The 17,620-nt window shown below is 50.4% G+C and overlaps 1 protein-coding gene across 1 annotated transcript in view; it reads right to left on the bottom strand.

Moving 5' to 3' along the window:
- The window catches only part of CPLX1 (complexin 1), a 214,419-nt gene extending 210,693 nt beyond the window's left edge, over positions 1-3,726 (bottom strand). Inside the window, exons 1-2 of the mRNA XM_048850042.2 lie at positions 3,533-3,726; positions 2,081-2,189 (exon numbers count right to left, since the gene is read on the bottom strand). Coding sequence (XP_048705999.1) covers positions 2,081-2,111 — 31 coding nt within the window. The 5' untranslated portion in view covers positions 2,112-2,189; positions 3,533-3,726. The remainder of the gene's footprint in view (positions 1-2,080; positions 2,190-3,532) is intronic.
- Between the last annotated feature and the right edge of the window lie 13,894 nt (positions 3,727-17,620).

Raw genomic sequence — 17,620 nt, 5'->3', positions numbered from 1 at the left:
ACATTTAATGATTTTCAACAATGCTGCAGTTACTTCTCTTTATTAGACAAACGGGGGGGGGGGGATAGACACATGGTGAGCGAGTCTATGGTACCAACGCCTGGGAGATGCAAAGTGATTTGACAGTGATGCCAGTCGCAGCATGTGCTTGATGCGCCAAAAATGCAAAAACAGAGACATAAAATGGTTTTTAAAACAGCTCTTTTGAATGCCCCTGTTATAATGCAAATATTGACATTGGCGTTTTGATGGGATTGATGCCTGGTTAGGATCAAAGATCCTTAGCTATGCCTCGGGCCATCAACTCTTCCCAGCTGGTTATTAATCCACAGGAAATGGTGTGCACCTCAATTGTTATTTCTTAATTACAATTCCACAGCATATGACATTGCAGGTCTTTTGGTCTCTCTATTTTTTTTTCCAGCAAAGGCCAGATTCTGCCATTTTTAATCATAATAAGCAATACCTGACTACTTAAGTAGTCCGTCGGGTCTGAGTGTCCCATACCTACTTGCAACAAGTAGTACTCCACTCTGCCAGTGCTGAAATTAATTTCAGTGGGATTGCTCATGGTGCAGGCTTGAGGAAGGGTAGCAGAATTTGCCCTCAATTAAATTATTTCCCCTTTGAAATGTGCGCGGAATTTAATTAAATGTGACAACACATTGTGAATCTGCGGTGTCAATTATGGGTTCAGTTATATTCTGCCCAATAATGCTGTACAACCCAGAAGAATTAAAATTAAACCCTTTTATCCGCAGCACCTCAGTGCGAACTTGTGCTTTGTTACTGATTGATTTTTGCAATTTACAACTGTTAATTTATTTCACTTTAAAAAGTGAAAACTGTATTTTCTCTTGAATATCGAAACCTCTGATAGACATGAACAGTGACTCTCGTGGCAAGTGTCCTTATAAAGTGATTATAACGCAGAAAATGACTTCAGTAACGCGGTACAATAAAACCGCAGTAGGTCCAATGACAAAGAAAAAATGGGGCAGTTACCATATGACCGGAATAATCAGAGAATTGTGCCTTTGACCACCTATTAGACCTAAACATCCCATGTACCTAAAATATATTCAGTGTTATAGAAAGAGTGAATTGTAATGATCCTGCTAAAGGCTGGGTTGGAATGGGCCACATAGCCAGGACAGAATGAGGGAATTCTGTTATAAAACATTTTTCTTCATTTGTGTTTTTCTTTCATTTCGTTTTTGCACTGTCCGGGTGAAAAACGATCGTCATCCACAATAAGAAATGCATTAAAATAAGGAGAAAGGGCATCAGATGCAAGCCAGGAAAAAGATACTTAACTGATATAAGGGATTCTGCCTGTGGTAGCCGTTCTAGAAAACCAACTGTTCTTATGTACTGCATAAAATGTCTGCACCATCTGGCTGTGTCAGAGTTTGCACAAAGTTTTGCGTCTGTAATAGAATTTAGGGCCAGCTCTTCCACATAAGATTTTACCACTTATCTGGCCTTACTCTGGCTAGATCTGACCACTATTGGCAGGTTTTTTGTTTGTAACTAGCATGCTGGACTGGCAAAACCACACGGAGACAGGGAGCTGTCCCGGAAGGCAGCACGCTACCAGGAGCGGTGAAGCACGCAGTGGCTGTTTTGTTTGGGCGACCAGCTACTAGCGATGGAAGTTTGTCAGTCTGCCTAGGGCCCCAAACTTCCACATATCTGCGGGCCTGATCCAAAGCCCGCAGAAGTCAATGGACACTCTCCCATTGACTTCAACGGGCTTGAAATCAAGTCCTGTGTTTGTTGCTCTCCACGGTGCTGCCCCCTACTGGCGAACAAATTCAGCAAACATGCAGTCCCCGCGTTCCCCGGGATATCAGGGCTCCGGTCGAAAGACTTTTATATTGGGCCTCCCGGGGAAAGAAACGGAGGGTGCCGTGGGGCAATGGCATGCCCTAGTGCCAGCAGCACTGCGTGGGGCTTCTCCAGTGGGATCTGAAAGATGCAATTTTACTCCTGGGTTGGGGGGATGCGCTACTGAGAGGGGGCCCATGTCATTGTCCGGCACGCACCCCAAAGCATCAACTGCCCCAACCCCACTTACCTCCTAAAGCTTGTTTCATAACAAAATCCATGGTGATGGCTTTAGATTCCTCCTCGCTCGGGCAGATCTCACATGCAAGTCGAACGGGAAGGAGTCCTCGGGTCGCGGCCTGCGAGGGGACCCCCCAAAGCAAGACAAGACAAAGGTCGGTCTAGAGGACAGAGGGCCGGACCGCGCGCGTGCGTGTGGCTATCCCCCCGGGGGAGCCCTTCTCGGAGAGCTTGCAGGCAGTTGCTTCCAGGACAGTGGAAGTTACTTGACACTACAGTGAGCCCACCCTCATTGCGCAGTGTGCTCGCGCGTGTGTGTGCGCGATCCCCTTACACGGGTAGCACTCGTTCCCAGATGCAAGCGCATCCCCACCCGCCTCTGTTGGCAGCAAGCCACGCACAGCCAGGGCCGCTCGCCAGGACGGCGCTGCACCGCCCCCCTTGCTCCCCCGGGGGGGCCTGGTTGGCGGGGTCCCCCTGCAGCCCCGCGCCCGGGCTCTACAACTTTGTTGCCGCGGCTGGCTTTGCCGGGGCGCGTGCTCGGAAGGCAGCAGCCCCAGCCGGGGAGAGCCGCGGGGACGTTTGAAGGTGAACCGGCTCCGCTTTGGCAGCGGCTGGTGCAGGAGCCCGCACCGTGAGGCTGACGAGCCCGAGCCCGAGCCGGGAAGTACCGCTGCGGGCACCGGGGGTCGGGCGGCGGTTCAGGACTCGGGGCACCGGGCGCTCGCCCCAGCCCCCGTTTGTCCGGCCAGTGACACGGATCCGTGTCAGTGACGGGCGCCCGGGAGCAGCCGCCTCTGGGTTTGGTGCAAAACGCAAAGGCGGGAGTTGAGGGCAGCGTGGCTCGGGCGGGGGCTGGGGGGAAGCTGTGAATGCAGCACCCCGGGGCGCTCGGGGTCCCGGCTTTGCAGCTAGGGCGGCTTTTTAAATGCCCGCAAATTGTGTGTGCTCCGCAACGCCCCCCCCCTCCCCCCCCGGCCGGCTGAACTCCGGAGCCTGACCGGGAAGGGGAAGCGGCGTGTCAGCCCTCTGGCAGCAGGGCGCTTCCCACGGCGGGCATTGCAGATCCCGGGCGGCCGGGGAGCGGGAGGCTGGCTCGGGTAACCGGCCGGACTTTGCACCGCTTGCAAACCCCTGGCTCGGAGCCTCTCGCGGGGGGCAAGATGGGGGGGGGGGGCGCCAGCTCCAGCTGCTGCACGCGCTGCTTGTGTTCCCCTCCTCTGCAAACTTCTGCCAGGAAGGGTATCGGGGTGTCCCCCCCCGGAAACCTGTCCCCAGCCACGAGCCACGCGCTGCTTGGCCCGGGGAGGGGACCGCGGAGGCACCCCGTGCAGAGGCGGGTTTTTCATGCATTGCAACCTCCCGGCCCACGGCGGGTCCCTGCAGCCCGGCCGGGTCGGACTCAGCACCCCGGCGGCTGCGGACAGCGCCCCGGGGCGGGATGTGGGGGAGCGAGACTTACCTGCCCCTCCGGGTCCGCAGCGGGGGCTCGACGCCTGCCCTAGCAGCTCCCGCCGGCCGGGTCCATGGGGGAGCCGCAGCAAGGCGCGGGCCGGAGCGGTCCCCTGAAGTTAGAGCCGAACCGAGCCGAGAGCTTCCCGCTTGCCCCGCTCCCTCTTTTTATCACGGGATTTCCGGACCATCCCTCCTTCCACTCGGCTAGGAGGGACCTGGCGGCTTCCTCCTCCCCCTGCCGCGGCTAGGGCGGCATCTCCAGCCTGGCTGCGCCCCCCCGCCCCCCGCACACACTGTCAGCCCACCCCCGCCCAGCCCGCACCAGGGGGGTTGCAAGGGGTTCGCAGCGCTCCTGCTGCGGGGGGGGGGGGGTTGGGGGGGTAGTGTTAGGATCAACTCCCCCCCCCCACCACCATGGGACCTTCCCGGGCGGCAATGGCAGCGGCGGGCCCCCGGCCCCACCCCGGCCTTTCAGTACGCGGGGCCCGGCTGTCAGTCCCGAGGCGGGAGCTGCCACTGGAGGAGCCGCGTGTCTCTCAGAGCCGTCGGGAGAGAGCGGCGGTGCGGGGCCACGAGCGAGCCGCGCCAGCCTGGGCAAAGCTCCGGGCCCTGCCCCGCGCCGAGCGTCCACACACACAGCCCGGCGTCCAGCAGCTCTCACGCCCCGGGGGGAGGGCGGCTGGCGGGGCGGGGGGCGGGGGGGAGCCAAGCGCCCGAGGAGACGGATCCCCCTCCCACAGGGAACGGCTGAAGGGTGAAAGGGGGGAGCCGCCTGGCCAAGCGCCCCGGTTCAGCGGCCTGGGCTCCGATCCCGGTGGCAGGGCAGGGCAACTCCCAGCTGGGGAGCCGGACAACTAGGGTCCCGCTGGAGGGGGGTGACTCAGTTTTGCAGCGGGATGGGGTCGGGGGATCACACCTCGCTTCTTCCTGCCATTGCGAAAGACTAGGGACGAGGCCATGGGGAAGGGTCCCCCTGCAGCCCCCAGTCAGCAGAGCCATGAACCCTGTTGGGGTAGGACGGGGGAGGGAGGGGGGCACTAGACTCTCAGAGCCCCAGTCAAGGTCAGAGGCGCTGTGGAGTCCGGATTTTGCCGGAACACAACATAAGGTTTCCCCCAGCATTTCTGAGACTCCACACTCCCCGGCTGGGCTGGCGCAGCTCCCTCCAGCCCTGACATGGGGCCAGGTGCTGATTTCAGTGTGAATCTGGAGTAACTCCGCTGAAAGCGGGGGCTTAATCCGGATGCGCCGCTGCGGAACTGAAAACCAGACTGTCTCTGCATTTTGCTTTGCGGGTGCACAGGCGCTGCTCACTGGGATCTGCCCCTCTGGCTCCTGATTCAAGGCCTCTCTGCGTTTTATAACCTCTACTTTTTCGGATGAGGTGCAAAGCAAACCCCAGTGGTTGGCGAGTCTACAGCATGCCGTCAGGGGAGGCTCAGGGAGACCTGCCATCTTACGGCATGCAAGCCCAGTACCTGCTGCAGGACAGCTAGTGGGTCATTTTTCAAAAACAATCCAACCGCTTTGTGCTCCTCCTTGAAATCCCCACTCCAGATTTGATGTGGGCCTTTTAGCCCTGGCTTTCCATCAACATCCTATCAGCTGCTTAGTGGAACCTGTTTTCTTTCTGTCTCTATGGCCTACAATAGTCTAGATTCCTGCTCTAATTCCAGTTGTTGGGTTTCATGGGCAGCTGCAGAGTGGTGTTGGTGGCCTCTGATATACAGGGAGGTCAGACAAGTCTCCTAGGGAGAGTCCCCTCTGACCTGAAATGCCATGATGAGGAGGCATGAGTCACACAATTTAACTCTTCCAGGACCTGATCTGTGTTGTATCACCTATTGCCGCTTATCCTTAAATCGTAAAATCTTTGGAGGCAGGCACCATCTTTTCATTACGTTTGTACAGCATGGAGCACAATGATCCCAGCTTGGGGCTCCTGGGGTATTGCTTATTATTATCCAGGGATAACAGAAGTGGAAGCAACATCATAGCCACCAGCAAAATGGGGAGGAACCAGCCGAGAACAGTTGCCAGAATTCTTCTTGTTGCAGATGTTGCGATGCTCTCATTCTGGTCTCACAGAAACCAACAAACCAGAGGCAGTGAGGTCCAGTGGATAGGGCACCCAGCTCAGGGAGTAGGAAGGGACAGCCCTGGAGACACTGGCCTGGAGGAGGCTAGCCAGCTCCTCTGGGTCTGTGCTGTGCAAAGGAAGAACAACTGCAAGGCTTGTTCAACCTGGAGGAGAAGGGGAAGCTTATCATAGGCAGGGCTGGTGACCAGGCAGAAGGCTGCTCCATGCAGAGACTGCTATTAACAGGCAGGCCAGTTGAGGAGACAGCTGGGGGTCACAGCATTTCCAGAGATGCCCCAGCTGACAGCCAAGCAACACGCCCAGGAAGAGGGGTAGGAGGTAAACCCTACACAGGGGCAATAGACTTTGAGAGACTGAGCCCATAAAGCCCTTTCTGAGAGGCTGACCCCTGTTCCAACCAGATTCTCCTCCCTCACAAGGGGAAGGGAGGAAGAAAAACCAGCCCTCTCCCAGGGTGCAATTGCCCCAGGGTGAATGACACAGAAGGTGAATGACAAATAGTGGGACCTGGGAGGGAGGGTCTAGGGAGTTCTGCCCCCTCCTACAGGGAGGCAGGACAAGTTCTACTCCTGATTCTGGTGCAGTGTGACCTTGAGTAAGTTGGTTCCTCTGTGCCTCAGTTTCCCCTTATGTAAAGGGGGGTTAATTACACCTACCTCCTTTGTAAAGCACTTTGAGATCTATGGATGAAAAGTTCTAAGTGTTGTTATTGTGTCTTCTGCTACTGGATGTGATGTTGCTTCCACACCCTTTATTTCCGTATTTGAAAGTGTTTCATTCAATGCATCTTTTTTAAAAGGTAAAAATATTCCCCTCTCCCCAATACCATGCAAACCACCAAAGAGAGAAGGCACTCTGAACACTTCTGCAAAGCTTCTCAAAGAACAAGCTAATCCACTCATTCGACCCAGAGGATAGAAGGTAAGCCAGGGGAGCGGGAGACAAGAAAATTCCCTTCTGACATTACTTTGGGCTCCATTAGTCTCAGAGGTGCCCATGCTTTCTAAAATGTGTAGAGCCTTATGTTTTAAGAGCTGCCCGGCAATTTGTCACTTAAGTGATGTGAGAGGCCCAGGGTCGGGTACAGGCTCCACATACTAGGGCTCTATTCCAAGCTCTGCTACTGATTGGGTGTGACTTGGCATGTCCCAGCCCCTTCTTTGTCTGCCCCACCCTAACCACCCCAATCCTTTGTCTGGTCTACTTACGTTGCAAGCTGTCTGGGCCGGCACTCTCTCGTAGTATGTGCTTGTACACACGAGCGGCCTAGCCATTTTACCAGCCAGGGCAGAAAGAGTTTTGAAGCACCCCATCCTCCAAACACAGCTGGCCAATCAGAGCAAGACAGAATGGAGAAAAAAAGCAGAGTGAAACAGCAATACCAGACCCCCTGGAAGTTGGCACCCTGAGTGATCACCCTACCAGTCCACCCCTAGAATCCGCCCTCTTTGTACAGCAAAATGGGGTCCTGATCTCATTTGGGTCTCCAGGAGCTAGTCCAATAATATTTTGTGTAACTGAATGGTGCATGTCACTCATCACCAGCCCAGCACATCTTTCTGGTTGCTCTAGGGGTTAGCTCAAGGACAACACCCTCATCTGCAGTCTTGCACCTGTCACTTTATCTCTGCCATCCTCTTGCAGCCACAGGAACCGCAGTGTCCACTTCATGACTCAGCCCTGTGGCCATGTCACTATCTGTGTTCCCCCCTTCCGGGGGAGTTTAGCTACTAGTCCAGTGGTGACTGCAGTCAACAATCCTACCACTTCTACAATGGCGAGTGGCGGGGGGGGACGCAGACTCACACACTGCTCCAGGTCCCAGCCCACTTCCTGCAGTCACTTACTGTGTTCCTTTGCCTCTACTATCACTGCATTTCCCTCACCCACTTCCCTGTGGCCACGGCACCCATCTGGAGCTCCTGCTTTTCTCCCCAGGTCCCTGCCTGCACTGCTTTGTCTAAGGTGCTACAGGATTGCAGCCTACTCCAGGCACAGTCCTCAAGCTCTAGGCAGCTACTAACCTTGCTCTGCCCTGAGGCTCTTTTTATATGGATCTGCTGGGCCCTGATTGGCTGCTTCTCACATCCCCTCTCCTATTGGCTGCTTTTCACTCAGCTGCCCGAGCACTCTGTTTACCCCTTGCTGGCCAGTGTGGGGCAGACACTCCTTCCCAGTAACATATCATGTGACTCTCCAATTCTCCCCACCAGGGGTCATACCAGGGAACAACCAGTGGTGGAACCTTTCCAAGCTCTCCGCATTCATAGCACCGACACATTCAGCTGCTAAGCTAATGGGCAGGGTATAAGGCACCTGGATAGAATAAGGTAGAAATTACCAGTATATGGCTGGGGCCTCAACAGTTCTTTGTGCTGGCAAAATTGCTGCAGGCAACTGGCGGAGATGGCATTTTATGACCTAGGAATTTGGCATTACCAGCTCTGATTGACCAGTGTCACTGGAGAGGGGCAGGGAAACATGACAGGCGGCTCAGAGAGGTCTTTGAGAGATGGGCTTGGTATACTTAAGCATAACCCCAATTGGAGTCTTGCTTCTCGCCCTTTCTTAGATCCTGCCCTTCTCATATGTCATAGGAACAGGGGAACTGCCAGACTGAATCAGGGTAGTGGACTAGATAGATGAGGGTCTGTCTCTGACATTGGCCAGTACCAGATGCTTCAGAGGAAGTGGCAAGAACCCTGCAGGAGGCCACGCAACTGGAATTTGGTCAGAGCTCACAGACTGCTTCTTTGCCATCAAGAAGACAGAACAAAAAATACATACAGGGAATAGATCTGTTGCTAAGGTCATCTCCAAATAGGCAGTTGAAGGTCACCAAATCTTTGGAACAGGCAGACTTTGAAACAAGAGTTTGGCCATTCTCTGATGGGAAGGAGGCTGGAGAACACAGATGGGGAGGTCTCCAAAAACTGGCACAATGACAATGGGAAGAGCACTCTGCTTTAGCAAAGCAGAAAGCAGCAGGGCCACTGGTCACATCATCCACACAGGACAATGATATTTTTAAATGTCCAGCTATCTATAGAACATCCCTGATCTGCATGGAAACAACAGGATGTGGTCAGAACGCCTGCATGTGAAACTGGAGGCAATGTGGTTTAATAGCACATTAAATGATCAGCAGTAAAATCAGAAATGGCAACATTTCTCCATAATAATAGCACTGCATAAAGTGCTGTCATCAATATATGAGTATCCAAGCACTGAGCAAAGATGAGAATCGAAATTTTTTTGATGGAAGCTGTGCTTAAAGACCTCACACTTACATCTCTCCAGCCTCCCAAACAACAGTAAGCTCTGTTTATACCTTGTCTGTACCGCTTCACTGCAACATAGCCTAAGTCTCTGCGCCAGGAATCTGATCAGTGCAGGCAAGCCTTTGTCCCCCTGGGGAGCCCGATTGACTTGAGCACGCTTGATGCAGTTGGAATGTCCAGAAAATCCAGAGCAAGTAATAAAAGAATAGTTATAATCCTTAGCTCTTCTACAGCGCTTGTCATCAGATCTCAAAGCAATTTACAAATGAGGTCAGTATCACTATAACCATTTTACAGATGGGAAAGCAAAGGCACAGAGCGGAGAAATGACTAGCCCAAGATCACCCAGCAGAGCAGTGGCAGACTTAACCCAGGCCTGCTGAGTCCTTGCTTAATGCTGTATCCACTGGGCCACACTGCTGCAAGAGTAGCTCATAAATTCAATCTGGGGCAGGGTGTGGGTGCATGCATCTCCCCACCCGTCTCTGATTGCAAGATCAGGGACTGTTATATATCTGCTCCCGCTGCCACTGACTTCACTGGGGGCAGGCTCAGGGCCTGAGTGGGGTGACAAAAATCTTCCTAACATTGCTCCTGCTCTAATTCTGGTGACTTTGATGGCTCTCTCACAGCAGGTCCCATGCTGTGGTTCTTACATATCCTGCTGCTGGGCTGTGGAGATGCGGCTGAGCGCATGATGCAGATTCCTCCTCTTAGCCAGCTGCCAATTCACTAGAACTGGTTGAAACGCTTTGAAATCTGAATTTTCTTTATTACTGATTGACCAGCCTTATAATTCACATTTAAGGAAGCTAAAAAAAGGCTACAGCTGCCCAGAAAAATGGTGAACTTTTAAAAATATATGGTTATGAAAAGGTTTGAGGGCCCTGATCTGTTATATTCAGAGAAACACAGAGGGAATGGGGTCAAAACGACAGCAACGGAAATCTTAAAATAACTAAAAAGTATTGCGTCTATCATTTCCCTGTAGGTTTACTAGTCCCTTTCCTCTGCTGGTCACCTCTGCCCTGAAGCTCTCATGAAAGAGGCTCCCCCTCTTAACATGTTGCTGACGAAATCTGTCTTAGTTTCGTACTGCCACTCATCACTGCAGTATCCAAGTGCCTTTCACAGAAAATCCTCACGAACAAATTCAAGATTCTAGAGCCCCTCAAAATAAAGTGGAGCAGTTATGGGGCTGATCCAGTTTACACCAACTAGCAAAGGTCCCTACGGGACCTGTGAATCGGCACAACGCAGGTATACTTTGCCCCATGGTCCCACAACCCCAACACACTCCTTCCTCCCCACCAAAGCAGGTCTGAGGGATGGGAGGGAGGTGGTGTGGAACCTAGCTACATCGTTTCATATGAGCTGAGAGCTCCCCATGCCAGAAATTCTCAGCTGGCCATCTTGGACCAGATTCCCCCTCCTTGCATTCCCCAAGCGGGACAAAGAAGCCAGAACAGAAGGAAAGAGGTGTACATTTTCCCTTGCTCAATTCCATCTCATTCCTTCTAGTTGCACTGTCCAGTGACCACCCTTAAACACTAGCCTGGGCAGAGGAAAGATTTGAAACCTCTCTTTAGTGTACTCAGTGCTACCCGGCCCAAGACGGCTCCAGCTAGAACTGGTTGAAAAAATGTTAATGGAACAGTTTTCCATCAGCAAATGCAGTTTCATATCAATGGAAACATTTTGCAGGAATGTCAATTTCCACTGAACTTTTCTATGAGAGAAAGTCAAAATGAGGGATTTTTGTCTCTCCTTTCATTTCTATCATCTTGGAAAGGTAAGTGTGTTTTGCCTTGACTTTACCATATTGTTTTGACTTTTATGTTATATTTAAATTAGTATTTTACTCTATATGCCCATTATATCTCATATTGTGTATTAGATTATGTTCTGACATTCTCAAAACAATGTTTAAATAGTCTCATATCAAAATTTGGGGGAGATTTCTGTTTCACAGAAAATTTCAGATTTTTGAGTTTTCATTCCAATTTCAAAAGAAAACAAATTTCAACAAATGGGAATTTCCTGCGGAATGGAAATTCCATTTTCTGACCAGTGCTACCTGCAGCCTTCCAGCACAGTTCAAGTCCCTTGGCAAAGAGGATGGAGAAGGGATGCTTAGATGAAAAGCTAGCTAACTACCAGATGGTTTAAAGGAATCAAATAAACTGTCATTCCTCCCATCTATTGACAATGACCCAAAGTCCATCACGTCAGTGGAAAGATACTCATTGACTTTAATGATCAAGCCCATGATGTTCACCATAATCTTTATATTTTACATTTCACTGGGCACGAAATGAATTGGTGCAAATCGTTCATGACAGAACTTTCATTACCAAGGAGATTAAGTTGCTTTACATGATGCTGGCAAAGAGGACGGTCTGAATTTCATGTTATGTACACAAGATCTCGGATGGAAAGTTAATAGCTGTACTAATGAATAATTCAACATACAGAATCCTAGAATCATCTCGTTTGCCATTTTGAAACTGGCCTTCTTAGACCCCAATTCTGCAAAGGACCGAAGCATGTGGTTAAATCCACCCCAATTCAGCAAAGCACTTAAACAAGTGCCTGAGTTCTTGGCTGAGTAGGGATGAATTGCTAAATCAGGGCCTGAAAAAGTAGTGATTCATGTAAAGAATGGGCTTACATGCCATGCATGGAATATATAAAAATGTGATGTCAGAATGCTGTGCTTCTTTGATTTGTTTAATAGAGAAAAAAAACGTAGCCAACCAGTTAAGTCCAGTGGGCTCTTTCCACACCCCTTAAGTGTCTGATTCTATTCTTGTTGGGCAACACATCCTCAGCTGACTTAGGTTGGCATAACCCCTTGAATGTTGAGAGCGCTAGGCCCAGGTACGATAGCTGAGGATCTGACCCATTAACTTCAGACTTGCAGAATCAAGCTCTAGTTCAGCAGGGCATCTGGAGACCATGAAGCCTGGCTGGCCACTGCCTCACACCTTGTGCAGTCACTTACACAGACGCAAAGTCACTGCAAAATCAGCGTGAAATGGAAGGTGCAAATCCAAGGGCCTGATCCTTTTCTCAGTTATATGCTGGTGTAAAACCAATGTCTTTCTTGACTTCTATGGAGTTAGTCCTGGTTTATCTGATTGGAGAATCAGACCCACAGAATTTTACCCTAACTTTCCACTCATTTTGTGCCAGTGAAATTGGTCCCACATGGCACCAGGCTGTGGAAGATCAGACTCAAAGATTTCACATACATACACACGTTTTATATCTAGCTAATCTATTGATCTATAAACACCCACATGTACAGTGGACCCCCTAGCTTATTAACCAATTGGGGACTGAGGCATTCATAAAATTGAACATCTCAACTTTACAGTAGGTACAGTTCATAGGTTTATTAATCATTCAGTGATCGTGTACATAACCAATGGGAACACGTGTACCTGGTGCCTGATTTCCCTTTGACAGAATCTGCATCTCTTCTTCGCCACCACATCCACAAAGCTGTCCACCTGCTGAAATTGTGGGTGAAGAACTGAAATCACATTCGACAGCAGAATGACGACTTCAGCAGCAGAACAATGGTCCATGTAACCAAGCATTCAGAAGATCAATAGTCATAAAATTGGGGTGTGTGTGTTTATATATATATATATAAAAATAAATTAACCCCCCCCCCCAAGATGTTTAAAGAAACTTAAGGTTGCAGTGTCAAACAAGCAAAAGTTAGGAAATGCTCAAATTAAGGCTGCCCATGCAACCTCTATTCACTGTATGCATTATGATCCAGTCTTTAATTACATGATCGCATACTATTTTCCCCCCAGGACCTCTGCTTCATTCAGTGCACAGACTGGATGGTGCTCACGTAATGTGCAGCTATTCAATATTTCCTTTTATCCTCATCTTTCAGCCGCATGCACTATTTACTGCTCACCATCTAAGCCTTGCACTGAATACAGAATTACCAGTGTCCTCGTGGACTTTTCTCTGATGCTCTCATAGTATTTTAGTTCTTTACAAACATTAATACATTTATCTTCACAATGCCCCTGTGATGTCTGATGGCATTATCCCCAGTTTGTATGGACAAAATTGTGTCCGGGATTAAAGTCACAATTGTCAAGCATCAATTAATGTGGGGAGCCCAACGCGAGAAGCCCAGGGCATTATTTTTCACAGTACTTAGCATTTCATAGCACTTTACATGCTCAGAATAGAGAGCTCCCACTGATCTCACTGCAGTTCTGAGTACTTAGCACATCTGCAAATCAGACCCTCACTGTCTGATTCAGGTACCCTAAGAATACAGTTAGTGGCCACCTGTAAAAAGTTTTGGTTTAAGTGACTTGCTTGGCCTCACACAGGGAGGCTGGGGCAGAGGCATGGATTGAATCCAGTTCTCCAGGGCAGCTTTCAGCTGAACCATGTTGACAGAACACAGACCAGTCATCAGCAGGGGGTGAGCTCTTGAGATCCAAACCACAGTCCCGACCACTCGAGCTAACAACATGACTGGTAGCAGGAGTAGGCTGTTAACTGCTATGTAAATCTACTGCTAGAGGGGACGATGGGGTCATAAACTTTGTCAGTGGTTTTCACAGCAATTTGCGGACAGCAGAGGATCCCGGGGTTCAATTCCAGGTTCTGGACAGGGGTGTGCTCTAGTGGTTACACATTCTTCTGCCCTGACACCTCCCCCGCTCCTATTCTCCCTCCTCAGTTCCTGAGACTGTCTCCACCCCACTCCCCTCCCTGTCTCCTACCCATTCCTCCTGCTCCCCCTTCTCCTGTCCTCATCTCCCATCTACCTCTCTCATCCTCTGCTTCTTGTCTTAACTCATTCCCCCCCCACACACACACACACACACTTCACTTCTATCTTTCCCCACTTCTGGCTCTTTCCCCTCTCCCCCCACCTCTCTCTCCCTCTTATCCCCCATCATCTGCCTTCTTCTATGTCTGTCCCTCTGTTCCTAGTCCTGTGTGACCCCAGGACCTTGATGCTAATGGGCAGATAGGTGTATAACAGTTACAGGGATCCCCTGGATCTGGTGTGTACATACAAGACCAAAGAATGTCATGTAAAATCTCTACTGAAAGCCTGTGTCAGATGGATCACCATTTTTGTGATGTACATGTGCAGATCATATGTGAGGAGATACAGACATGTATGGGAAGTTATGGTCTCAAGGCCCTATAATTAGGGCAGGTCTCCCAAGGTAATATGCCTTAAGACAGGTCCCACCAGACAGGAAGTGGGAGGCACTTTTCTCCCTGGCTGACCATTGTGTATCTTACACCGGAAGTCTATTAGCAGCCAGTGTCAGATGCTAGTGAAGAGATTGTGGACGTCAGGAGAAGACATTAACAGGAAGTGTTGAACAGCTGTAAACCCCTGTTTACAGCTGAAGAACAAAGATCCTGGCATGCTTCATCTAGTGAGATGACTAGGCTTGGTCTTACAAAAGGAGGTGCTCAGCCATCATGGTTGAAAACACGAGAAGAAAGGCTTTGGGGTATATAGCACCTTGTTAGACAGGAGGGCATCCTGCTAGTTAATTGTGTTATTTTGGTTTCTATGTAACCTGTTATTTCCACTCTTTCTGCTTGCTGTCACTAGCGTGGCTGAGCCTTGCTCAATAAACTCATTTGCACTATAACCAATGCATGTGCTGTGTGCAAGCAGAGGTGTGTTCTGAGGTGTAGCTGGGTAGGGCTGTTGTTTTGGGAACAGCAGTTCTGGCCCTGTTGGGAGGGTCCAGTGTGGCAGGGGCTGGACTCACCCCCTGGATCTTCTGAGCAGCCAGCTGGAGTCACTTACCTGTGGAGGGAGAGCAGAGCCTGTGTGGACTGAGAGGGGAGGGCTTGTGTTGCCTGTGGCTGGTGCAGTCTGGGAGCTGATCCACAGCAGATCCCCACACTAAGGGCTGGTGGGAGCAAGTTGACTCACAGCCCTGGGTACCCCCAGGAAGCTTGACACTCTTTTCCTCCCAATCTCATCCCCTGCCCTCCTGTTACTCACCCCTCTGCATGGTAGTGTAGCTTCTCCCTCCTTCTCCTCCAGGGGCAGGGAGGAGCATTGAGAGTATAGGAGAGTCAATCCCCCTGCTCTCAGTTCTCTGCCTGATGCCACCCTGGCCACAGTAGCCAGGAGCAGTAATCACAAGAACAGGCCTGCTTAGCCCCAGGCTGGAGCATGTTCAGTACAGATGGAATCTTCAGTGAATTTAGCTGCCAAACTCTAACAAGTCTGTACCGAGCATGAGCAAACTGAGATTGTCAGTCTTATAATTTGAGCAGGTTTTCACAGGGATGACAAAAGGCACATTCCTGACACCAGGCAACATTCCCTGCCAAAATTTCAGGTCCCTGCTACAAAGTCCAGGGATGCTAGAGTTTCTTAATGAAGTGTTTATAAGAATGTAACATAGGAAAAACATACTGGTTTGCTCAACTTCAGTCTTGGACACAGCTGACCCATTTTAGCTGAAACTTCCTGGCATATCAAAAAGTGTCTTGGTGCTTATCCACACTATGGAATGTACTTATCTTACCATTAGATTCATGGACTGACCTCTGCTGGCAATGGAGTGTTCAAGACATGTGCAAGAATTTTCACATATTATGGTGTACCATGCTCCTGCTACAAACACCTATAGCAGGGTGGCTGTCTCATGATGTCATGAGGAGTAACAGAATTTTGGCCAGTCTGGGGTGATGCCACAAGCTCCAAACTTCATGCAATCCCCAGCCCCACTGATTGGCTACTCATTCCCAAGAGGCAGGGCAGTGGGGGAGGCAGCCAATCAGAGCTGCTGCAGGAAACATACAGTGTGTCCCACCCCCACCTCTCTTTTAGAGATTGTGAGAAGGGCAAGTGGGAGAGGGAGCAGCCAACACATTCTCACGGGAGGGGAGGAAGAGCAGATGACCAGCCCAGAGGTGCTGGGCTTGTCCACTCCCTCTTCCACCTTCCCATCCTGGGAAAAATGGGTCAGCACCTCTCCTCCTGCACCATCAGGCTTAGGAAGGAGAAGAGGGTCCCTACTGGAGCTGCTCCCTCCCCCATGGCCTGGGAGGCATGGGGAGAAGACCCTTTACAGAAGTAGCTGGGGCTGGGATAGAGGTAGACCTGAAGTCATAAACTTAATTTCTGGTAGGGGATGAACAGATGTGAGGCTGGGGGAGCACAGCATTAATTAATATAGCATTTCTGGCTTTGGGGGAGGAGCAGCGAGCCCCCTGCATCATCAGCCAGCACTCTCTAGACATGTGTGTGATGGATCTCACTTGGGTTCTCCAGAGAGAGCTTGCACAATGAGTGTCAGCATCACCTGCCTCCCTCCCTGTCTGCTGGCGAGAGTGGCATGCACTGAAATTGTCACGCGCGCACACACACACACACACAGAGTGAAGGTTTGGGGAAGGGAATTTAAAGATAATAATCGAGACAGATCAGGTTAGCGAAAGGTGCACACCTACCTGGAACATCATCTATAGCGTCCAGGCTCTGGTCCACTGAATGCACACGGAGCTCTCAGTTGCGCTACTCCCAAAAGGAAGCTTGCAAGCTGGTGTGCACTATTCAACTCAGGATCACCAGCACTCCACTTGACACACAGCACTTAGGTACATTGATAGTGAAAACAAGAATCAGTTCTTTAGCCAAGACCAGATATTCAAATGATATCAAGTAAGAATATTGGAAACAAGTAGTTACATATAAAAATAAAATGATATCATTCTTATGCCTCAACTTAACTCATAAGCCAGCCCCTGTCTCCTACAGGATAGCTTACCGCAAGTCCTTCTTCCACTGTTTTCAACCAGGATGGCTGAGATCCCCCTTTTATAAAATCACACCTGCTGGCTGCTTGTCTTCCCAGACTGAAGGATGCCCAGTGTACCTCCATGTCCCCAGTTACAAGCCAAAAGTTCATTGACTTTACTTGTCAACAGGGTGATCCTTGCTGTTTGTGTTTTTCCTCCAGCACCTGCAATCTAAGCATTAGCATTTGACTCAAGATGCCAACAGACTTCCATTGTAAGACACGATGGTCAGCCAGGGTCAGCCATAGGAACATAATTTCCAATATATGGGATATCTCCTTACACATTATCTGCATATACATTTCTCAGATGGGTGTGACACAGGCTTTCAGTAGAGACCTCACCTGACCCTTTGGTGAGCCCAGGGGTGCCTGTAACCCCATGCCCTCTGCCAGTTGGCACCAAGAGGTTTGTGGGTCACATCAGGAAATTCCAGACAAAGATTTCATTCCAAATCGACGCAAATTTTGAAGTGTCCTTTGGAATGGGAATTCTGAAATTTCCTGCAAACAAATCCCCAATATTCCATTGCAACCATTTGGAAATGTTTCCCAGGCTCCTTGAGCAGCCCAGAGCCCTGGCTGCTCCGCAGCAGGGACCCTGCCAGCCGCGAGAGCCCTGGCTCGGAGGCAGGAAGCCAGCCTGGCTTCCGTCAGAATTTTCTTGCAATGGAGACGTTCCCCTGCTAGGTTTTGGTTTTGACAAATCAGCATTTTCCCATGGAAAATGGTGTTGCTGGAAATTTTCTGACCAGCTCTATTTTTAAATTCTGGGAGCCAGCATGGGAGTAAAATCAGCAACTTTCAGAACAGGCCCCTGTGTCAATCCATAGGTGCCGATTCCCCCTCTTTCCCGCGGCTGCTCGACCTCCCCCGCA

This window comes from Caretta caretta, chromosome 5 (assembly GCF_965140235.1).
Source record: "Caretta caretta isolate rCarCar2 chromosome 5, rCarCar1.hap1, whole genome shotgun sequence".
NCBI lineage: Eukaryota > Metazoa > Chordata > Testudines > Cheloniidae > Caretta > Caretta caretta.
The sequence above is the reverse complement of the archived record's forward strand: the minus strand, read 5'-3'. Positions and strand labels throughout refer to the sequence as shown.